General features: G+C 38.3%; 1 protein-coding gene across 1 annotated transcript in view; it reads right to left on the bottom strand.

The window, feature by feature from the left end:
* Positions 1-23,326, bottom strand: part of LOC149209230 (nuclear pore complex protein NUP93A-like) — a 313,625-nt gene that overhangs the window by 259,681 nt on the left and 30,618 nt on the right. The window contains exon 4 of the mRNA XM_089396318.1: positions 12,640-12,699. Within this exon, the coding sequence (XP_089252444.1) occupies positions 12,640-12,699 (60 nt within the window). The remainder of the gene's footprint in view (positions 1-12,639; positions 12,700-23,326) is intronic.

A 23,326-nucleotide genomic window follows, 5' to 3' on the forward strand; every position in this document is an offset into this window, starting at 1 on the left:
CTCGTCCTTGGTGAAGCCACTCGATGGTGTATGGTTGTGGATGTGCTATGGTCGGTAAGCCCAGCCACTTCATGACCTCTACCGAAATGAGGTTCTTTTGGCTCCTGCTGTCGACAATGAACTATAGCGGGGAGCCCTTTACCCACATCTGGGAGTGGAAGAGACGCTCCTCCTCTGGATCTTCGGGTTCCTCCTTCTGGATCTTCATGGTGGCAACGATGGCGTTGGGCTCCACATCGATAATCTGCTTCCCCTTGTCATTCCCCTTGTCGAGTTCTGGCTCAGAGTCAGAACATGCATCTGATTCTGAAACCTTTAACTCGGCCACCAGTGACTGCTTGGCCCGACACTCACTTGTGTTGTGACTGGAGCTCTTATGGAACTCACACCACTTTCCTATGTCCTTTTTTGGCTTCACGGCGTTGTTCTTTGCTTCCAGCTTTGGCAGGTTGTCTTGGGTCGCCCCGCCTTGGCTTTGTCCTTTGTTCTGCGATTTTGGGGCACCTTTCCCTTGCTTCGAATTCGCAAATCCAAAGTCTCGCTTCTTCCGTTTAAACTTTTGCTTGACCTTGACGGCATATCGGCATGTCGTGCCGCGTGAGGGGATGTTCAGGAATTCTATTTCTTCCTGGATGTACTTGTGCAGGCAATCGCGGTATTTGAGTACCAAATGCTGCTATGAATCCTTGATACCCAACTTTGTGCGAAGGGTATGGAAAATATTGGTAAACTTCGACACGTCTTGGTCCCTTCCCTGCCGCAGCGTGGTCCACTTTATGTATTGATCCTCATAGCTTCCGACAGGGTAGTACTGCTCCTTGATGGCATCCCGGAATGAATCCCAAGTGGGTGCGGCTGAAAATAGTGAGCCTGTACTTTCATCCTTCTGCTCGCAGTAGGTTTCCCACCAGTCCTTGACGTGGGGGACTGCTTTGAGAAGAGCAAAAATAATCTTTTCCCAACTGGAAAAATCATGAACAGAAAAATAACCCTCTAGCAGATTTAACCATTTATTGATGGCATCTGCGTCTATCTGACCCTCGAATATGGGGATTTCAAAATTAACTTGTACCTTAAACGGTGTGGCATTTCCAGAGTAGCTGTTGGAAGCCGATGCCTCACTCCTAGGTAGCCGCTGAAGGATCTGAGCAAAGATGTCCATCATCGCGTTCCTTTGTCGCTCAAGGGCTTCTTCAAACAAGATTTTGATAAGATCTCCTGCCCCCTCGTCTTTATTTTCATCTACCATGGGAGGCCGTCGGGATTTGCGACGCTGGTCTTGCAAAGGTTCGACCAGTTCAAGCCCTAACTCCTTATATCCCGACCTCGTTGGAGACATGCAAAGAAAAACAGAGAAAAAACAGACCGCTTTGATACCACTGATCCGGATTTAAACAGGAACACAACAAATTACAGAAATGTAGCGGAAATAATACTTCATTTCATTAATGTAAAGTACTGAAATATGCTTACAAACAACAATGGAAATAAACCATCTAGGGCGATGGTAGCATATCTCTGAGAAGAGATGTGGCGGCTACATGCCTCTGAACTGTGTGACAATGAGGCTCGAAGGCCTATTTATTGTTGAGAAACAATAGAAAACCCTAAACATCAAAAAACCTAACCCTGAAGATGAAACGCCATTGTGGGCCCTGATTGGGTAAATTGGTACATCAACTTCTCGTGGTCGTAACTTTGGCATACAATCTTTGTTTGACGTGCACAGTATCTCGTTAGAAAGATCTATCCGAGAACTACAACTTTGGGAAGAGCAACATCGATCCATGGACCCATGTTGCTCCCTGTTTTCCCAGAAAACGTCATTTAGGGCGTCAAAACGGCTCTGGAAGTTCAGGACCCGAAAAACTACTAAAAATAATAAATTGTGCTACAATTAAGGAAACTGAAACGCTGAAACAAACAATGGTGGGGGTCCAACTAGACTTGGGAGGGGGCCACCAATATCCACCTGGATCACAAACTTCATCAAAAAGTGTGGAAGTTGATAAGCCCATCAAGAAAAAAATCAAACAAGCCATCTATCACCATCAAGCACATGCCCAAACATACAAATGGTATGCCAATTCATTAAAAAGGGAAACAACCTCATCATCCAAACCATAAAATGATGACATTTGTGTATATGCCTCCACATATGTACCAATGAATGTGAGCGCTCCACATAGTTCCACGATCTACCTCATCAAAGAGTAATTCAAGTGATAAATTAAGCCATATAAGCTAAGGTATTTTTATACCAAGGCTCTAATCATGGTAGACCATGTCAAATCACCCTAAATGAATGTGAAATAAAGCAAAAGAAAGGGTGGAGCATTCTACGCCATCATGAATTCAACCAAATGAAGAAGAAATACAATGTCAGCTTGGCCGAAAAGTGGTAGGGTGTTCCTCACAAATCAACATATTTTAACAACAGCTTTATCCTCATGATCAAAAAGGTGGGGTGGCTTCGTCACAAAGTCTATTAGCATGAAGATAAAGCAATCACCAAGGTAAAAAAAGTATAAACATCATCAATATATCACTAATAACTTCATCAAATGAAATTACAACCAATAGTCCATTCAAAGCTCCATGACCCTGCAAGCCCCGGATATGTGATGAAAATATCAAGTGTAACCTCATGCAACCTCATGCAAAAGGAGGGGTGATAGGTTCAATTTTGCAGACACCAAGCTTTCATTGGAAGAAAAAAGTATACAACAACATTTTCTACCCTACTCCAAATGCCTTCAAGTCCCAATGTTCCACAAAATAAATACAAATTAGAATTGTTGCTGTCCAATCTTGTTCCATCTATCCTAGTTTTGATATTTTTCTATCTTCAGATAAGATGCTTGTTAATTGCAGAAGAAGATTGGCAGCAGATCAGAGATTGGGGAACCTTCAGATCAATGTCACATGGTTCGGGTACGAATTCCAGTTCGGTAAGATTAGGTTCGGTTTGAGTTCGAATTTTTTGACGAGGTTCGAATGAGGTTCGCCATTAGGTTCGTCTATATATATATATATATATATATATATATATATATATATAATTAATTCTAGGATAAAATAGTAAGAAATCAACATAAGTAAACATAAAAAAATGTTATCACAGACAAGGAAACGGCAAGGATAAATTACAAGCTTGAGTTGTGACATGAAGTTATGAGTTTTGATCTATGGACTTGGTCAATGGCTATGAGGTTCGATGAGGTTCGCCGAACCTCAAAAAAAAAATTGAAGTTCACCAAAATTCAAACCGCAAGGTTAAAATTCGACAAACCTTGTGACATAGCTTCAGATAGCATCATCAAGTTTCTCATCAATAGCTTTTCAATGATTGATGATAACAGGGATGCCCGTTCTCATCCCTCTGCCTGTCCTTGCATTTTCATTAATAACACCGAAATTGAGCTAGGGCTCGCTGTTATATCTAGTCCCTCCTCTCTCTCTCTCCCCCACCCCCTGCCTCTGACATTACATGATCATGCTCCTTCATGTACTTTTCATGTGGACATTCATAATTTGTGCTTTTGGAGTAGCCTTGCACAATCCTGTAGCTTCTTAATGGTGACTGTACTTCTCTAGTCCCGTTGGCCTACCATTTGGTTATTAATTGGGCATTAAAATAATATCTTATATTATAGTATCTAAGCTTTCATAGCACAACATATAGTGCTCCAATTGGCCTGGAATTTTTACATATGGTAGATCTCAACGTTTTGATTATTTTTCCTTTCCACACAGGTTTTAATTCAGCCTCCCTATGGCAATTTTGGGTGACATTGGCAATCAAGCAAAAATCAAAGTACTTTTATCTGCCCAAAATTTAACCATAAAGCGCATCTCATCATTTTGATCACTTTTCCTTCAGCAGCAGGTGCAAATTTAGTCATCATACAGCATTTCTGTGCAAATTTTGGATTAGTGTCAAAACAAAAAAATGTTGAAATGATGTGAGTCCTTTTTTAGAAAATGTCTTTTACTTCTAGCACTTTTCTCTACTGCTCCTAGAGAGGAACCCTCACAAAATTTTAAGCTATTAGCATTAGCTTATTATTATCACTGGCAAAAAAAGGGGAAGCGAAAAAATACATGGAAAAAAAGGAAAAAATGAAGACTCCATTCCTTAATTATACACTTGTGTGTGTGATGAACACAAACCATGAAAAAACATGGTTTACTTACAGACACACCAAATATGGGCATGACACAGCATGCCAAAGTATAATAGTGATGAGTTACACAACAACCCCTTAGATACACAGTTACAAGAATTGCTTATTGGAGGTGGTGCTACTGCTCCCAATTCAGATCAGATTCAGGGAAGTGGCGATCTGCACCAGAATCTTTGAATGTTGGCAATTTCAAAACCAAAACTGTTTACTGTCCATGGATCTGTTTCCAGCAAAGGTGGAACAATTTCCAACAAATGGAAACAATTACTGAAAACTGAGAACTGTTTTCATCTGCTAGAAATGATTCCTGTCAAACATGAACACCAAAAAAGAAAAAGCATGACTGTATTCTTTTCAAACAAGTTTTGCTCTTCATAAAACTTTTTTAATAACCTCCTTATTGTCAATTTTTATGAAGCAACAATCTATATCTAGCCTAGGAGAGTATATTGATTTACCTGTTAAATTATTTGTAGTGGTGACCTTGCTACTGCCATTTTTTTGTAACATCCAACTTTGTATATCTTCTATAATTAGAAAATCAGGAAGGGTTTTTCAGAAGAAAAAAAGATCACCTGTATTTGAAAAAATGCAAACCACACAAGAAAATAATCAACAAATTAAATTTCTTGCCCACACAAAAGAAAAACTCTGCCTACAAACTCGAGCAACACAAGGATTCCCAAAAGGGAGACTTTATGAAGAAATATTTGCCCATGCTAGTTGGAATTCGGTGTCCATGTCTTGACTGTTATGCAAAAAATAAAAATAGAAAGTGAAAAACTTATGTTTCACCATGTTTTAAAGTTGTGTCAGGAGGAATTGGCTTTCGAAGGGACGGATACTTTTCTATTTTATTTGTTATTTTCAGCGGCAGAGGAAGGGGTGGTTGGAGGTCTATGTTGTTGATTTGGGGTAGCATCGGATGTGCTCTAGCCACGAAATTTGGTGGAGAAGTTGGGGCACATGAGATCTCCAATACCAAGAAAGGGTTTGGGCAGATTCTAAACAGTTCAAGAGATATTAAAATAATTAATATTTTTAATGGAGCCCCTAAGTCTAAACTTAGAGAAAATAAAATATTAATGTATATTAATATGAAACTGTGTTAGAATGGTCCAAAAGACATGGATCAAGCCAGATCTAATCTTGGCCATTGATTAGGGACTTAATCTCGGCCATTGATTTGTCAACGAGAAAAGTATAAGAGGATGTTTGAGGGTCACTTGGATAACATACCGAAGGAGACCAATCAGTTCAATTTCTGGAACGGGGTTAGCTGAGAAATTGAACCAGTGGTCTGGAGAGCAGTCAGGAGGCAGTAAGTACAGAACAGAGAGACGGGAGATCAACGCAGAGGCAGAAAAGGTAGACGCAAGGGCCAGAGGAAGCCACGCAGAGGTAGCAGAGACTGCGCAAAGCCAGCAAGGCCTGCATCATCCACGCAAAGGCTGCAGGAGTGACGCAGAAGGCCAAAGAGGTTGTGCAGAGCCTCAACAGGCTGATGCAAAGGTCAATAGGGCCTACGCTGGGTTTACCAGAAGTGTTGGAAATTTGTCTATCTATGGGTAACCCAGTTTGGCACCCTGTTGTACTAGAAAATTGTTGAATAATAAAATCCTCCCTTGCTGCACTGGTTTTCCCACATTGGGTTTTTCCGGGGACATTAGTCCAAAATAACTGTGTCAATGTGTTAATTCTTGTGCATATGTTTGTTTCCGTATTACGGTGTGATATCTGCAGCAGTATTTATTTTAATATTTGTTGAAGTAATTTCATGAATAACTTATGGTGAAATAAGTAGGAAAAGTAAATCAGTTGTTGCAATGATAGATTTTTCACATGGTATCAGAGCAAGAAATCAGAGACAGAAAGGGAAAATCAATTATGGGTCGAGACCACGATGCAAAGGCATCTACCTCAGGGGACTCACGCAAATTTTCAGAAGATTGCACAAGAGAAAGAAATTTCGATCTCTCTATGTTGGCTTCCAGGTTGGAAGAAGAAGTGGCACGCATGACTAGTGTTGCATCATCAGCAGTATGGTATATAGAGAGTGGAGCCTCGAGGTACATGACGGGAATCAAAGAGTGATTCTCAGAATATCAAGAAGAGAAGATGAACTTTCAGATCACCATGGGGAACAAGGCAAAGTGTACTCCAGTAGGAAAAGGTACCTTAGTTTTTCAAACAGAATCGGGAGAGTGGTTTCGTGCCACAAATGTGTTGCATGTACCAGGATTGGGGATGAACTTACTTTCCGTGTCACAACTACAAAGCAAGGGCTATGACATCTACTTCATAAAGGAAAAGGTATACGTCAAACACCCGAGCTGGAAAAAGAAAACGCAGATCGGGATCAAATGTAATCGGTTGTATAGATTACAACTAGAATCTCCAATGGCACTAACAGGCAATCATGGGGACAAGGACTTGAAAAGAACTATGGCACAGAAGGATGGGTCACTTGCACCATGGAGCTCTGAGAATTCTCAGGAGCACTGTAACAAGAGTTCTGGATCTGAGTACAGAACGAGATGATGTATGCAGGGGATGCGCTCTAGGGAAGTATGCCAAGGCAACGTTTCCTAGAAGCAAACACAAGGCCAAAGAGTGTACTAGGATTGATACACTTAGATATCTGCGGACCTATGTCCGTCAAAGCTCTCAGCGGTGTCAAGTATTTCCTTACCTTCATTGATGACCACTTGAGGAAAACTTGAATCTATTTTCTGAAGACCAAGGATGAGGTTTTCGGTCGATTCAAGGAGTACAAGGCTCTAGCGGAGAATCTGAGTGGTAAGAAAATAAATTCTTGCGCTCAGATAATGGTAGAGAGTATGTCGATAAGGACTTCACTGATTATTGCGCTAAGGATGGTATCAGAAGAGAGTGGATAGCTCCCTACAATCCGACGCAGAAAGGGGTGGCAGAAAGGAAAAACAAAACCATTGTAGAAGCAGCTAGGGCCATGCTGTATGATCAGGATATGCCAAAATTCTTCTGGGCAGAAGCATGCAACACCGCTGTCTACGTTCAAAACAGGGCTCCTCATCGGGCATTGGGCAAGATTACTCCAGAGAAAGTCTTCACTGGGAAGACGCCTGAAGTCAGTCATTTCAGAATATTTGGGAGTTTAGCATATTGCCGCATACCCGAAGAAAAAAGGAAGAAGTTGGATCAGACTGCAAAAAAGGGGTATCTGGTGGGATATAGCAAGAACACTAAGGCATATAGAATCTATCTTCTAGGGGAGAAGGAAGGTAGGAGTACGACGAGATGTAAAGTTCATGGAGGGCAGAGCTTTTAGAAGATCTCGCGAAATGCCTTTCGAAGAGCAGTCGGAAGAGAATCCATTGGTCATGCCTCTTCAACCAACGGAAGTGAAGAATCCTTCCTGAAGTCAGGAAGATTCTCAGGATGAGGAGGAGCGGACATAAGCACATGCTAGCAAAGGAAGAACTAGCAGAGAACTTCGTCAGATTTTGCGTGATGCAGAGAATTTCATCGGTGAGCCAAGGAATAGTAAGAGGGAGCGAAAACAGCCAGACAGGTATCAGGCTTTAGTAGCTCAGGATGGGGAGCCTGTCAGTTTCAACGAGACAGCTCAGCATCAGGTCTGGCTAGATGCGATGGTGGAGGAGTATAACTCCATAATGGTGAACAATGTCTGGGAGGTGGTGTCAAGGCCTCAAGACAGATCTATGGTAGGTTCAAGATCGATCTACAAGATCAAATACACTGCGGAAGCAGTGTTGAGAAATATAAAGCCAGGTTTGTGGCTAAGGGGTATGCTCAAAAGGAAGGGACAGACTATGACGAAACCTTCGCCCCGTTAGCCAAGTATACATCTATTAGGACGGTGATATCTCTTGCAGTCCAAATGGGATGGGAGATCCATCAGATGGATGTCAAGACGGCATTTCTGAACGGCGTAATAAAAAAAGAGGTATACATTGAACAACCAGAGGGCTTTGAAACTCATGAGAAGAAGTCTCATGTATGTAGACTAAAGAAAGCCTCGTATGGGCTGAAGCAGGCACCAAGAGCGTGGTATGGTTGACAAGATGGCTACTTGCAGAAGATGGGGTTTGTCAAGAGTGACGCGGATCCGAATCTCTACTATCTAGTCGTAGAGAACAAGCCACTTATCTTAGTATTATATGTGGATGATCTCTTTCAAACAAGATCATCCAGACTACAAGAAGAATCTAGCCACATAGTTTGATATGAAGGATCTGGGACGAATGCACTATTTCCTAGGGTTGGAAGTTTGGAAGCAGAAAGGAGATATCTTCCTTGGGCAAGGGAGGTATGTTACAGAATCCTCAAAAGGTTAGGCATTAGAGACTGTACACCTATGGCTATGCCAATGATCACCAACTGGAAGAAGATTGATGCATCAGAAGACAAGGATGTCAATCCCACCCTATACTGACAGCTCATAGGGTCCTTGATGTATCTGGTCAATACCAAGCCAGATATTTGCTACGTTGTCAACACCCTCGGTCAGTTCATGGTGGAACAAAAGAGGGCACACTGGGCAGTAGCGAAACACGTTCTCAGGTATTTACAAGGAACAGTTGATTATGGGATCTTATACACCAAGGGGAAGGATATCAGGTTGAGTGGATTTACTGATGCAGATTGGGCAAGAAGTTCAATGGATCCGAAAAGTACCTCTGGGTATTGTTTCAACATTGGATCAAGAGTGACCTCCTGGTGCAATAGGAAACAGAAGTCTGTGGCTCTAAGCTCATTTGAGGCAGAATATATGGCAACAAGCACAACTTCATGTGAGGCCATATGGCTTAGAAAACTGTTGGTGAACCTATTCAGAAGACCAGGATCATGTGTGATAATCAAAGTTGCATCAAACTCTCTGAGAATCCAGTATTTCAAGATAGGTCGAAGCATATTGATATTTGGTGTCACTTTGTCAGAGACTATGTCCAACAAGGAGTTGTACAGTTGAGCTACACTCCTACAGGAGAACAAGTGGCAGATATCCTCACCAAGGCCCTTGGAAAGTCAAAATTTGACTACTTCAAGGAAAAGATGGGGATGGTAAAGAACCCCTTTCAGAAGTAGCGTGTTAGCAGCACGAATGAAGAGGGAGTTGTAGTGCAGATGCAGTGTTGGGAGAAAGGACCAGTAGCAGCACAGATGCAGAGGGAGTTGCAGTGTGGATGCAGTGTTGGGAGAAAGGACCAGCAACAACACGGATGCAGAGGGAGTTGTCGTACAGATGCAGCAATGGCAGTAGCAGAGTCATGAGCAGCAGTACAAGATGCAGTAGTGCAGAGGATGTTGGGCAGGGAGGCTTAACATCAGCACAGGGACCGATGCCGAATGATCAGGGTGATACTCAGTGAAGAGTATTACTAGAGCACAGTCCTCGCTAAGAGGGAGTGTTGATTTGGGGTAGCATCGGATGTGCTCTAGCCACGAAATTTGGTGGAGAGGTTGGGGCACATGAGATCTCCAATACCTAGAAAGGGTTTGGGCAGATCCTAAACAGCTCAGGAGATATTAAAATAATTAATATTTTTAATGGTGTTCGTAAGTCTAAACTTGGGGAAAATAAAATATTTATGTGTATTAATATGAAACTGTATTAGAATGGTCCAAAAGACATGGATCAAGCCAAATCTAATCTTAGTCGTTGATTAGGGACTTAATCTCGGCCGTTGATTTGTCAACGAGAAAAGTATAAGACGAGGCTTGAGGGTCACTTGGATGACATACTGAGGGAGACCAGTCAGTTCAATTTCTGGAGCAGGGTTAGCTAAGAAATTGAACCAATGGTCTGGAGAGCAGTCAAGAGGCAGCAAGTACAGAACACAGAGACGGGAGATCAGCGAAGAGGCAGACGCAGGGGCCAGAGGAAGCCACGCAGAGACAGCAGAGACTACACAGAGCCAGCAAGGCCTGCGTCATCCACGCAAAGGCTGCAGGAGTGACGCAGAAGGCCATAGAGGCTGTGCAGAGCCTCAGTAGGCTGACGTAGAGGGTTTCAGGCTGACGCAAAGGTCAGTAGGGCCTACACCGAGTTCAGTAGAAGCGCTATAGAATTTGTCTATATGTGGGTAAGCATGTTTGGCACCCTGTTGTACTATAAAATTGTTGAATAATAAAATCCTCCCTGTAGCACCAGTTTTCCCACATTGGATTTTTCCCGGGGACATTAGTCCAAAATAACTATGTCAATGTGTTGATTCTTGTGCATATGTTTGGTTTTTTTATTACGGTGTGATATCCGCACCGGTTTTCCCACATTGGATTTTTCCCGGGGACATTAGTCCAAAATAATTGTGTCAATGTGTTGATTCTTGTGCATATGTTTGTTTTTGTATTACGGTGTGATATCCACAGCAGTATTTATTTTAATGTTTGTTGAAGTAATTTCATAGTAACTTATGGTGAAATAAGTAGGAAAAGTAAATCAGTTGTTGTAATGATAGATTTTTCACATATGTTAACCTATCTTATTCAAGACTCCACACACAAGGTATGTTTCATTATGTCCAAAACATCAAATGGGTATGTGTCATCAACATTAAAGCATCCCTTAGCTGAGGACATTTCTATCTTTTCGTACCAAACCCCAAGTACGCATGCTCATGCAGCGATGCATTAAACGCAATTCCATTATATCCATAACAAATTCATCGGCCTCTTTATGAGGCTAGGAATTTTTAGATGTTGATAAGACCCTCAAGTCACCCTCTCCCCATCACTAAAAAGATCTTGCAGTTTGCCCTAAGAGATGCCCAAAAATATATGTTCCCTCCATTACAAAAGAATTAAGAGTTTAGAAATGTTCATGGTCAACTACATCCTCAAAAATGCTCCAAATGGAACATGATGAATTAGATATGTCAAAAAACCATAGTCCATGTTCTAAACCTAAGTTGCATGATACGGGGAAACGGGTACGAGTTTCAAAACAGATACAAGTACGAAACGTGACCTCTCCAAATTTTGGAAACAAGGAAACGTGATATATATATATGTGTGTGTGTGTGTGTGTGTGCGCGCGCGCATGCGCATATTAGGGCATTTAAGAAATGTTATGTGCAATCATAAAGCATACATAATACATTATTACATTATGATTAAATTGTCCAATGTCAATGCATAAACTATAAGTCTCTAAATTTACGTTCACATTTACTCATGAATGATCACATAATGAAAGCAACAATATCCAAAAACAGCCTTGATAAGTGAGGTTTATTATAATTATATATCCAAAATTAGCCCTTAATATATATATGAGGCTGCGAGTACAATAAACTTATAAATATTAAAGACTATGAGGTTGCAAGTACTATAAAGACTAAAGACTAATAGTCTTCAATCTTCATCCTCATCATCATAATCCTCGTCAAAAATACAAGCAAAAGCATGCTCAACAGTGAAAACACCCTAGCTGAATCCACTGTTCTCTTCCTCTTTTCTCCTTGCTAAAATCGACACTTTCCAAATGAAACGACTTGCTCAATGTATCATGAGGGAATGAGGCGAGACTCTTTTTATAACTTGCAAGAGCCATCTAGAAACATCCACAAAATATTTTAATCGCAAATAAATAAATAAAAGGAAAAAGAAAATGCAAAAAAACATTTTTTCCCAGAAACGTGGCCATACAACGTTGAAATGTGTTTCAGGCCGTCCTGGACCACGTTTCAGCCTCGTGAAATGTGCCAGTACGGCATGAAACGCGTTTCCAGGAGTTTCCGAGTTTCTGTTTCATTTTTTTGCCCGAAACGGCCTCCTGCCCAGCATTTCCTGCGACATGGTTCTAAACAGACAATGGAGAACATGTCTATAACCCTATTATAATGGGCATCACAAGCTCCAACTCTAATTTCAATTTGGATCGCTTTCCTTATGATTTCTTAAAAGTTGTCAGATAGGTCCATGCCCAATTCTTCAGATATGAGTACAGGATAACAATCTATTTTATGGACATAGTAAACATAAAACAGGATGCTTTACTTTGCACTGGAACCTCATTCATATACCATTTTGTAAGACAATACAACAAACAACAAGAAATAAGAGATAATAAGAATCATGCTTTCAGGGGAGCATAGACTAAAGCTCCCTGGTAGATAGATGCCCAACTCACATTGCATCATAATTACAGCAGAACAACCTAGAGAGAACTTAAGTCAACACTCAAACGTAACAAATTAAGAAAATGCTTTGGAATGCCTCAAGTGAGGGCAGTTAGCAACTTAGCAGAAATGCTTGAGAAAGCATGTGAAGAATGTAATTTTATAAATTTTTCAAAGATGTAATGAAATTACGATTTCTTTCTGAGGAAAAAAAACAAATTAAGAAATAAGATCAAAACACAATTAACTTTAGCTATTATCTGATCCATTGAAATTAAATTCCCCCTCATCTATGTTACATATTTTATGGAAACCATGATATTTACCTGCTGAAGATATTCCTCTACACTTGCCGCCTCAATGGGAAAGACATCTTCAAAAGTTGGCTGTTATTAGAAAAGATACACAAATCAGTATATAAAAACTTGCTTCCTTTTATCAATAAGAACTCACAACAGACTTTATTTAATTTTAGCTACAATCTCCATATTAATGAAAAGAAAAGAACTTCGCTTGAACAGCTAGATGACCAAACCAAAAGGAATATTTGAAAAGTAGACTGTTATTAGCAATGTTGCCCATTCCAAAACAAATCATAGGTATCAATTTCAATCTATTTTATACCAAAAATTTCATTAAAAATAGGCACTGGCAAAACCAATTGATTCTTGGGCCTTAATCAATTTTGTTAACTCCAGAAACATGAGAGGAGCAGGCAGTGAGCCACAAATTTTGTTATAAATATGTAAAGTTTTATTATATGAGCACTTACAATGATCCTCTGGTATAGAATGCAGAAGTTTCTCAAGAAAGGCGTTAATGTACTCATTGCCAAGGTTTATTCTATGGAAGCTCGACAGGAAGCAGAAAGAGTTATTTCATACATACAACCTATCATGGATAAAGATGACCAAGCCTTTCAATAGATTCCAATGGGAGTGCCCAGGACATAATACCGTGATTATGCCATTCAGCTTATACAATGCAGCACCCCTCCCAACATTCCATCCTAGTTACAAGTGCACTCAGATGTCCAAGCAATAGATTCTCATCTTTGGGAGACTCAAGAAACAGTAAAAGTATTTAAAGAAAATCTTCAAACGGCTCAAAACTAGAAGAAGCAATCGGTGAATCAGAACACCACAATGCAGATTGCACTTTCAGAATCACAAAACAATGGCAAGATGATTCTACAACATGAAGCAATTCTTGACAACTGTGATGTCATCTCAGGAACAAACCCATCACTGAGTACCTCGTCTAGTGGAAGAAGATGACTCAAAAAGAAGCCAAACTACAAAGCTTTGGGGGAAAATCTTTTTGATGGGGTTACTATGTCATAAACCTGATCGCTATTTATATTATCATCTTCATTACTCTCCTATCAGTACATCGTCTTACCTCCTCTTCTTTCATTGATGATTGCCCAGGTATACCTTTCAAAATTTGTGTGTCACTATTCATGTTTTCAGTTTTATATACATGCCAAGATGTTTGCAAAAAACCCCAAAACCAGACTAGGGATATATGAATGTCTTATGTATAAATGTTTGGATTCAAGTATTTCAATTTCGAATTGTATATTTGTATATGGCATTATATTTTGAGGGAATTAAACAAGATTCTAAAGTAATAATTTTGGTATTTTCTGTATTTCCCTGTATTCAACGAGGGTACAGTATATACCTCCAATAGACTGTTGTCCCCAAGAAACCTATCCCAATGTCCCCATATCCACAAACCACTATGAAACTTAGGTAACTCCCAAACAATATGTATGCATAATTGAAAAGGATGGCATGGTAATTGTTGCAGTTACCCATAAATGACTTTAGATGGAAATAAAGCCTTTAAAATGCTTATAAAAAATAATAATTATCATACTATAGACAAAATTGATTGATTATGGATCATTTTATGTATAGTCGTACTTTACTGCTTGTATTGAAAATAAGCTATATAATGTCTTTATGTTCTAATATATCACTCTATGGCCACACATAAAAAATATAGAAATGGAAGGTAATCTAGAGGCAAGTCAAGGTTGCACGTGAAAAAAATTATTTGATCATAGAAATGACATACATGTATTGCTTGCTTTAATAGGACATTAAAACAGCTAGCAAAGATACCCATGCACAATTACTTTCTACACATAAAACATGAAGCGAACAAAGTTCGTTTTTCAAATTAAATATTCCAAAAGACTTGGAATATGTAGATCTCCATTGAAGGATACAATAATATATATTAAAATGTATGAATAAGAATGATGATACAATTGAGAGTGAGGGGCTTGCTTATATACCAAGAAGGTGTCCATTTATGAACGATCATGTCTCCTTAGACATGCCTCTTTGTTTAACTAATTATTACTTATTTACATATTATTATGTTTATTATTTATTATCTATATTTATTACTTTTACATAATTATATTCATAACATTGCCTTCCTCTTCAAAAAGCTTTGTCCTCAAAGCTTGTTGATGAAAGGACTTGACCTCTTTTTCCTGCTACGAACGTCTTCTCGTCTCAGGACAGCCATCTTTGTCGATACAAGTTGATATGATCCTTGGAGTGATATATAAAATTGTCACACAGAGGAAGGATCTGACCATCCTAAATTAATCTTTTGTGAAATCTTTTGATTACGGGAAACTTGTGATGATATGTTATCACTGGACTGAGTTGTGCGCACTTTAGTGTTCTTCGAAACATAAGTTTGTTGTTTATGTTCTGAGTGATACGGATTCGTAGATTGATTGAGATGTCTATTCTTGTAATTCGGATGACGATAAGGAGTTCTTCTGGTTGGACTTTCCCTTATCATGTTAGTGTCAGTTCCCTGATTTCCTTTAGGTGTTGTTGTTGTTGAGTTGGCATCATCATTTGGAATGTTCATCATTTGAACTGCAACTTCTGAATATGTTTTAACTTCTTTTGGTTTCTCATCCTCTTGAGTCATGATATTAAATGGATCGGTATTTATCCTTTATCTTCAACTTGGACTGATGACTTCGACACTTCTTTCGTGATAAGTTCTTCTAACTTGTTTTCCAATGATTTCCTATCATCCTTAAGTTTCTTAATTTGAGTGAGTAGACTTTGATTATGGTTTCTGAGACATAAAAGTTCCTCATTTTCTGAGTCAACTTTATTTTGGTATTCAAGCTTCTCAACTTTTAAACACTTGATTTGTTCTAATAACCTTTGGTTAAAGTTCTTTAAGCATAAACTTTCCTCTTCTTTCCCTGATAGACTTTCATTGAGTTTCTTTTCAGAAATTTCATTTTCTTGTTCTAACTGGTGTTTCTTAACTTTACATTTTCTTACTTGTGTAAGTAGCTTTTGATTATGCTCCTTCAAACATGAATTTTCCTTATTTTTGTTGGATATGACTTCTTCAAGCTGTTTTTGCTTCTTTGATACTGTTTCTAGATTCTCTTGAAACATTAGTTTCAAAATATCCTTAAGATGTTTTGTTGAAGGCATTATCAATTTTGATTTCGTTGTCATGTCTTGGAACGTGACCATCTTCTTCTTGTAAGGGAACATCAAGAATTTGTTTTCTATGTTTAGAATGAACACACCTAATTCATTGAACCAAGTTCGACCAAGAATTATGTCAACATTTTTTTCAAGCATAGTTACGACACGAAATTGAGATATGTACTCATAATGATCAATTATCACTTGTAAATCACTAATTTCATATTCTTTTCCTCCAAAAAGACTTTCTCATTCAGCTATATTTGGCTCTAGATTTAATAGTTGATTTGCCAAATTAATATTGATGTAATTATTCTCGGCGTTTGTATTTATAGCGATAATAATTTATTTCCCTTGGATACACCCCTTTAATGTAAATAATCTAAAATCTACAACTGGAATACCTTTATAAGAAAATATGTCTTCCTTTGTTTCTGAATTAGACTCATCTTTTCTTCTTTGGATGAGCCTAGTGTTTTTAAAAGTAACCCCTTTAACTTTTATTTTCCTCAATTATACATATTTTTCCCACTTTAAAAAAAGTTAATATAGCTCCACTATTTAAATAAACTGCACCTTAAATTTATTATATTGTTTCTAAAAAGTACTCTTCCTTTGGTATAACTTGCTATCCTTATGTCTCTTTAAAGTTCTAGATTTAATCCTTTATAAACTTTAATATATGGATCTTTCAAGTAAACTTTTATAATAATGCCCACTTTGTACTTATATATATTTTCAATAATTTTATGCCTTGAACTTTTCTTTAAAATACCCCTTTATAATATAATACTTCTCTTTATATATCTTTTATTTATAATCTGTTTTTCTTTTTGAAAAGTTACAACCCCAGTGAAATGTGGCTATTCACCTCTTTGGGGTATAATATAAAATATATGTCCACTTGTGTGCTTTTGACTCGGTTAATTTTCTCCACTTAAAAACTTACCATTCACATAAAGAGATTTTGTATTCCCTTTGTTTTTCTTTTACCTTGAAAATACCATGGGCAATTACCATGAGTTGCTAAAACCACGAGCTTGTAAACCACTTAATGAAGAATCAAGATAATATTATCTACTCTCCCTTCTCTTACGTATAGTTTTAAAGATATTTGAAAAGATTCCCTTTTAACTTTATCATGCACTTTTTATCAAAAATGTAGAACCTTTTTATATATATGAATGTTCTCCTCCAAAATTTACACCGGATTATATATATCTTTTTTTAATAGTATATTTTTATATGATTTTCTTTTAATTTTTTTTTTATCTTTATATGTACTTTCTTTTTTTCTCCTCTCTTTTTTTTCTTTGACTATCCTCTTTTATTCTTTATTTTTTTTGTTTAATGGCCAAAGGCCTCTGACAAATTAGCGAGGGAGAAACTCCCAAAAGTGTAGCGAAACGCTTCAATCTCGACGACAACAAAGTTGACAAAACCTGGATGACCAAGGGCCTGGATCGGAGAGCGTGGCTCTGTGCAGCGATGGAGCGGCCAGAGGATCGAACTGCTCTAATACCAAAAGAAGCGAACAAAGTTCGTTCTTCAAGTTAAATACTCCAGAAAACTTGGAATATGTAGATCTCCATTAAAGGATACAATAATATATATTAAAATGTATAAATAAGAATGATGATACAATTGAAAGTGAGGGGCTTGCTTATATACCAAGCGGGTGTCCCATTGTGAACGGTCATGTCTCCTTAGACATGCCTCTTTGTTTAACTAATTATTACATATTATTATGTTTATTATTTATTATCTATATTTATTACTTTTACATAATGATATTCATAACAAAACATATAGTAAATACATAACTAGCAACAGAATCAAAGATTCAGACAACAACAATAAAAGATTTATTAGCACAAGTATGTACAACTAGTGAAACCTCCCATTGGTCTTAGAGTCTCTAGGATGCCTAAAGGCAAAGTGTTCCTCAAACTCAATCTCCGGGAGATGGCATAACTTGCAGATCCTCTTAAACCTTATGATGTGGTAGTATGTCTTGACCAATAGAATATGTGACCAAACGAGCACAATCCTGAGGGCATGAAACCAATGGTGTTGATTATATTCCATATGAACAAAAACATCATCCTTCAACTAAATGAAGTGTTGATAATAAAAGGCAATCCTAGGACCTAGACTTTAAGCGTCAAGTTATTTCTTGGATTCCCCCTAGAGGAAAAGTCATATCCTCACTTAAGGGGAAAATCAAAAGACACTATTAGGAAAGCTACCCACTATAACCTCGGCGGCTTTGTCTCTCATATCTAGATTTAGGAAATGGCCTCCTAACCTAAGGGGGGGATTCCTTATACTGTGGAATTTTCATGATTTTCTAGACTGATAATTACTTCAAATGATTTCTTCATCAATTTATCTTGTGTCACATTCATCATTAAGCAATTATACACAGAAAATCTCAACTATAAAATAATAATGACAGTAGGATCAAGAAGAGACAGCCAAACACAAGATACACAAATATTTATCATGGGAAAACCCTAACCAAGGAAAAAGCCAGCAACCTTTTCCTAGAGAAATTTGTCCAATTCAACAAGAGATACAATCTTATCTTCCAGTCGAAAAGCAAGTCAAACTGACCACAAGCATACCCATGTCAAACCTAGTCATCCAAAGATAAATTCGGCCTCCTAAAATTTCAGCTTCCTGCACTTTCATCAGAAATTTTGGTATGTTGCCTCAGTAATCATCCTTCTAGGTTCTAAACTCCCACCTGTGAACAGAAGACGAATATCAGTGATTTGAATTGGTGCTAAGAGGAAGGGAACGAATTGCCTTTATATAGTGATCTAATGAGCCCGAATAGGTGTGTCTTTTGGGGCTAGCCAACTTGAACTTCTTGGAGCCAACCTTAAACAAATTAATTTAATTTAAATCTTAAATTTGAATTTCCCTCCATTTTAAATTTCTTTCATTACTATCTTGGAGTAGTTGGGAATACTGACCGCGGCTACCCCAAAAATTCAACACTCCTTAGCTAGGGAGGTATTCTCTTTGACTTCATTAGATGACTTCTCATTGAAAACTTTCTCTATCCCAAGAAAAGGTTGAATGAGTTAGCTATGTTGATGAATCCATCCACCTCATGTTCTATACCAAAACCACGCGGAAAACATCCTACATCAGCATCATGCAAAGGAATCTAGTCACCCACTAGAAATATCCCCTTTCCAAATGGATCTAGTCACCCACTACCCAAAGGCCTTCTAAGGTCTCGCTAGTCAAATACCTTTCGGCCTTTTGGGGTCAAGACTAGTCCTTATTTCACTAATCCACCAAGTCGTCACTTGGAATCAAGCACCCCCTGACACATGGTGAAATACTGGGACCATTTACCATTCCCACATGTCACATGCTATTGAATGGCAAATCACTTGGCCAATGCTAAAGGCACTCAGTCAACACTCCTAGGGAGCACTTTGGGCCTTGATACTCTATGGGCCACTCTCCCTAGCTACATTACATGGCCCCTGGTCAATACCATGACCTGTCAATATCCTAACCTAGGGAGAATGTTTGCCCCTTGATGCTACAACATCAACACTCCCTCTTGTTAAATTATGCAACTAAGGTCAAATTCCACTTTGGAAAGCTCATTTGATGGAGATAATTATTGCATAAAATTTCTCTTTTTGAGAGGACCAAAATCGACCTAAAGATCACTCAAATCGGACAACGAGAAGTGTATTTTTGAATTGATGATGATGATGATGGTTAACGTCCGCTGAGACCAAACATTGGTCTATCGGACCTAAAGAAACAAATTATTTATTTTGATTTAAGATTTTATTCCTATGCTCAAAAATCTTGGAGAGAAGCCTCCCAAGCTCACTATAATTTTGACATTGTAAAAGGCTAGGAAGGTTAGTATTGTAACAAAGATTGTGAAACTGAGATTTAATGTGGTTGTACGCGGGGCACTCTAAGAGGAAGTAGTTTTCATCCTCGATGTTCCTATTCTCACATATATGGCAGATCCTTTCCATCCATGGCGTTTTAGGAACTTCCCAACGACCTGTTTCACTATGGACCTCATGAGAATTCATTCTAATCTTTGCTATATTAATTTTCTTCTTTAAGCTAGTTAAAATAGAGAGATACTTTTGATCTTCTAGGGTGGGGTTGATGACCTTCTTATAATAACTTAATTTTCGTTTAGCCGCTAAATCTTTCTCACACCACATTTTTTCTTTGAACTTAGAAGTAACAATATCTTTAATGTTATTTATGTTTTGTAATGCATCATTCTCGTTGATCTCCCAATAGTTTAACCAAGCCCTTGTGTCTTTATGCCACCCCCGATTGAGCCTTAGGTGGTTTTGGCTGGAATTTAAAGCTAGCTTAGGAAGTCTATGATCGTCTACGTTATTGAGTTTGTGCTTGTACAGCAAAAACCTAATCATAGTTAGGCTCTCAATAGGGGAAAGACCTACTTCTATAAGGAGAATAGGATAGGGTGTATTACTTTTAATTTTCAGGTTATAAGTTATAAAACGCTTCTGGATTTGCTCAATCTTTCTCCATGATTCTTTGGAGATGCTGCAACCCCAAACCTCACAGCCATATAAGAAAATAAGAGTGACAAAAGTTTCAAAGAGGAACTTCTTTTTATCCCACATTACGAGGTTTGTTGTTTTACAATTATTTTCAAGACCAAAATAAGCTTTCCACCCCCATTAATTCTTTTCTCAATGCCATGGTTCCAGTTAAGCTTGTGATGAATATCAATTCCTAGGTACTTGTAAGAATACACTTCCTCCAAATTATTATTGTCATACATAAAATTAGCGTAAGTGTCCTTCTTGGATTTGATAATCATAACTTTTGTTTTGTCAATGTTAACAGTCATACCCATGGTAGAGCAGAAATCCTTAAGAAGCCTGAGTTGCTTATCAAGATCAGATGGGCACCTTGCCAAAAGAACAATATCATCAGCAGATGGATGACAACTATCCCAGCTAGGATCGTGCCATCACATCCTGCTTCCTCTAAATAGCCTTCAAGCTTATCGATGTAAATGCCAAATAGGGTAGGGGAGAGGGGGCAACCTTGTTTAACTCCGATGTTACACTTAATATCTTTCGACCACCCCTCATTGCTCTTTAGCTTGGCAATTACATTCTCGTATAACCTTATAGCGGCAGCTCTCAACTCGAGAGGAACCTTTAGCTCTTCTAATCTATTCCAAAGGTTGTATCTAGGAACCGTATCGAAAGCCTTTCTAAAGTCCACAAAGCAACAAAATAAATTGGATTTATCATTACGACATTCCTCCGCAATGATCCTAAGCGTAACGAGGTGGTCTGTTGTTGAGTGATGCCTTCTGAAACCTGCTTGGCCTTTAGCTCGCTTACCTTCACTTTCAAGCCATATGCTTAACTTTTTTTCCAAAATACTACCATATAACTTGGCTAAGAGAGGGTTGATCATAATTGTCCGATAATTAGAGGGGTTATTTATATCCCCACTTTTAAAAATAGGGATAATGAGGCTCTCAGTCCAAGGTTTAGGGAACCCTTGCTTGACTGCTTGATTGAAAAGCTTGTGAATGTGGGGGATGAGGACAGGACCTCCAATTTTTAATATTTCCGCCTGGTAACCTTCAATGTCCTTAGCTTTCCCATTAGCGAGGCGATTAACCCCAAACTTAATGTCTTCTAAAGAGAAAACTTCTTTCGTTGTGAGTAGGGTTTCCAAATTATCCATGACATTTGGAGATTCATAAAGCTTTTTAAGATAGGAATTCCAATCGTGAAGAGCAATTTTATTATTATCTTTAGTCTTCCTAGTCAAAATCTGCCTCCAAAATTTCTTAGGAGCTACCTTAGAGAGGTGTAAGAGATTCTCCTGTCTTTGACGAATGTACTGCCTCTTTTTCCTTTTAGTTAGGACTTTGTATATTTTTATCTTGTCCATTTTAAGAAATTCATCAACAGCTTCCTTAATTGCTCTCCTTGCACTTTTAAAATCTTCGTCATACCATGGATTGGTTTTGCTATTTCTTTTATTATTTGAAACTTCAATTGAGAACTTGTTAATAGAATATGAGAGGGTTGTAGTAAAATTATGATAGAGGTCTTCTATGTTGTCTATACTAGATAAAGGAAGCAAATTAGTTTTTAATTCATTTAGAAAGAGATCATTTTATTTCTATCAAATATTAAGTTCTTTTGGCTATAAGTATTATTTTCTATGGGAACTCTATGCATGAAAAAATTAAAACCCATTCATATGTAAATTATCAAGGTTGACTTCAACATCATGTAGGCTCACGGAGCCCAAATGATGTCCTTCCACCCTCATCGATTCATATAAATACAAGAGACATTCATCCTCATTTGGCACTTCATCACCTCACATTACATCATCTCTCTCTTATTCCTATTGGTTCGTACAGCTCAAATTGAAAGGATTTCTCTCTCACGTATGAAGCACAGGTGGCTATTTCTGATTGGGCAGAGTTGCAAGAAAATTGCAAGTTTGTTGTAGGGAAGTGACCAGCGTTGACAAGGGTAAAACTAACATCATTTGACTTCGGTTTTTGGTGGAAAATTTTGACTTTTTGCAGGCCACATTGAAGGACACACAAATTGAGGAATTCTGAGCAGTTTGACTAACGTTGACTTTCTGGTTTGACCGTAGAAAATTGCAAACTATGACAGCAAACTTTCTCTCTCCATTGACTAAGTTTGACCAAAGTTTTGGGAGTTGTTTCGACTGATCCTTGAACAGCAAAAGAGGTTGCATTGACTGGGCATTGATCGAATTAAATTGGATCATCTTTGACCTTGATTTGACTATTGTTGACTTGACTAGTTAGGGCAGTCAACTGTTGTTGACTTTTTGTAGATTTGATAGTTGACCAAATTTGACATTGGTATATTGATTTGATTGTTTGGACATTGGATATTGGCTTGTCAAAGTTTGACTTGGACTCTCAGATGATGTACTCTCTTTGTCGAACATTTGCAAGGGTGTTCCCCTCAGTGGGGGTTTTCCCTGGTCATTGACCGAATTTGTGTCTCTTGTCTCTTGGTTGTCTTTCATTGTGCATTTTTCTAATTGTTCTATCTACTAGTGATCTACTGTCATTGGAAAATTGAAGAAGTAAATTGTTAAGTTGGATGCTATTGGATTTTGCTCAAGTGATAGTTGCAGCATAGAACAAATTGAGGAAAATTTAACATGCTATCAGAGCTGCGGTGAAGACAAGCCCAAGAGACATAGGCAAGAGCATCCATTTTTCTAGCAACTGATCGAAAAAGGGAAAATCTTTTGGTAAAAATGTATTCCTCTTTCTTCAAGGAGCATGAGAAGTTGGGTTACTCATCTAACTTTGTTGCATGGAAAGTCAGGTTGGAAATCATAGCTGACAACAATGATGTTTTGGACTTCATTCCAGGAAGAGTACCTAAGCCTCCGAAAAATGCTTCCATTGCTGTCAAAAACAAGCATAAGAAAGGTGAGTTAATAAGCAAAAAAAATT

Source organism: Pinus tabuliformis, chromosome 1_2, assembly GCF_031772625.1.
Source record: "Pinus tabuliformis cultivar Carrire ecotype Pingquan chromosome 1_2, CPIR1, whole genome shotgun sequence".
In the NCBI taxonomy this organism is placed as follows: domain Eukaryota; kingdom Viridiplantae; phylum Streptophyta; class Pinopsida; order Pinales; family Pinaceae; genus Pinus; species Pinus tabuliformis.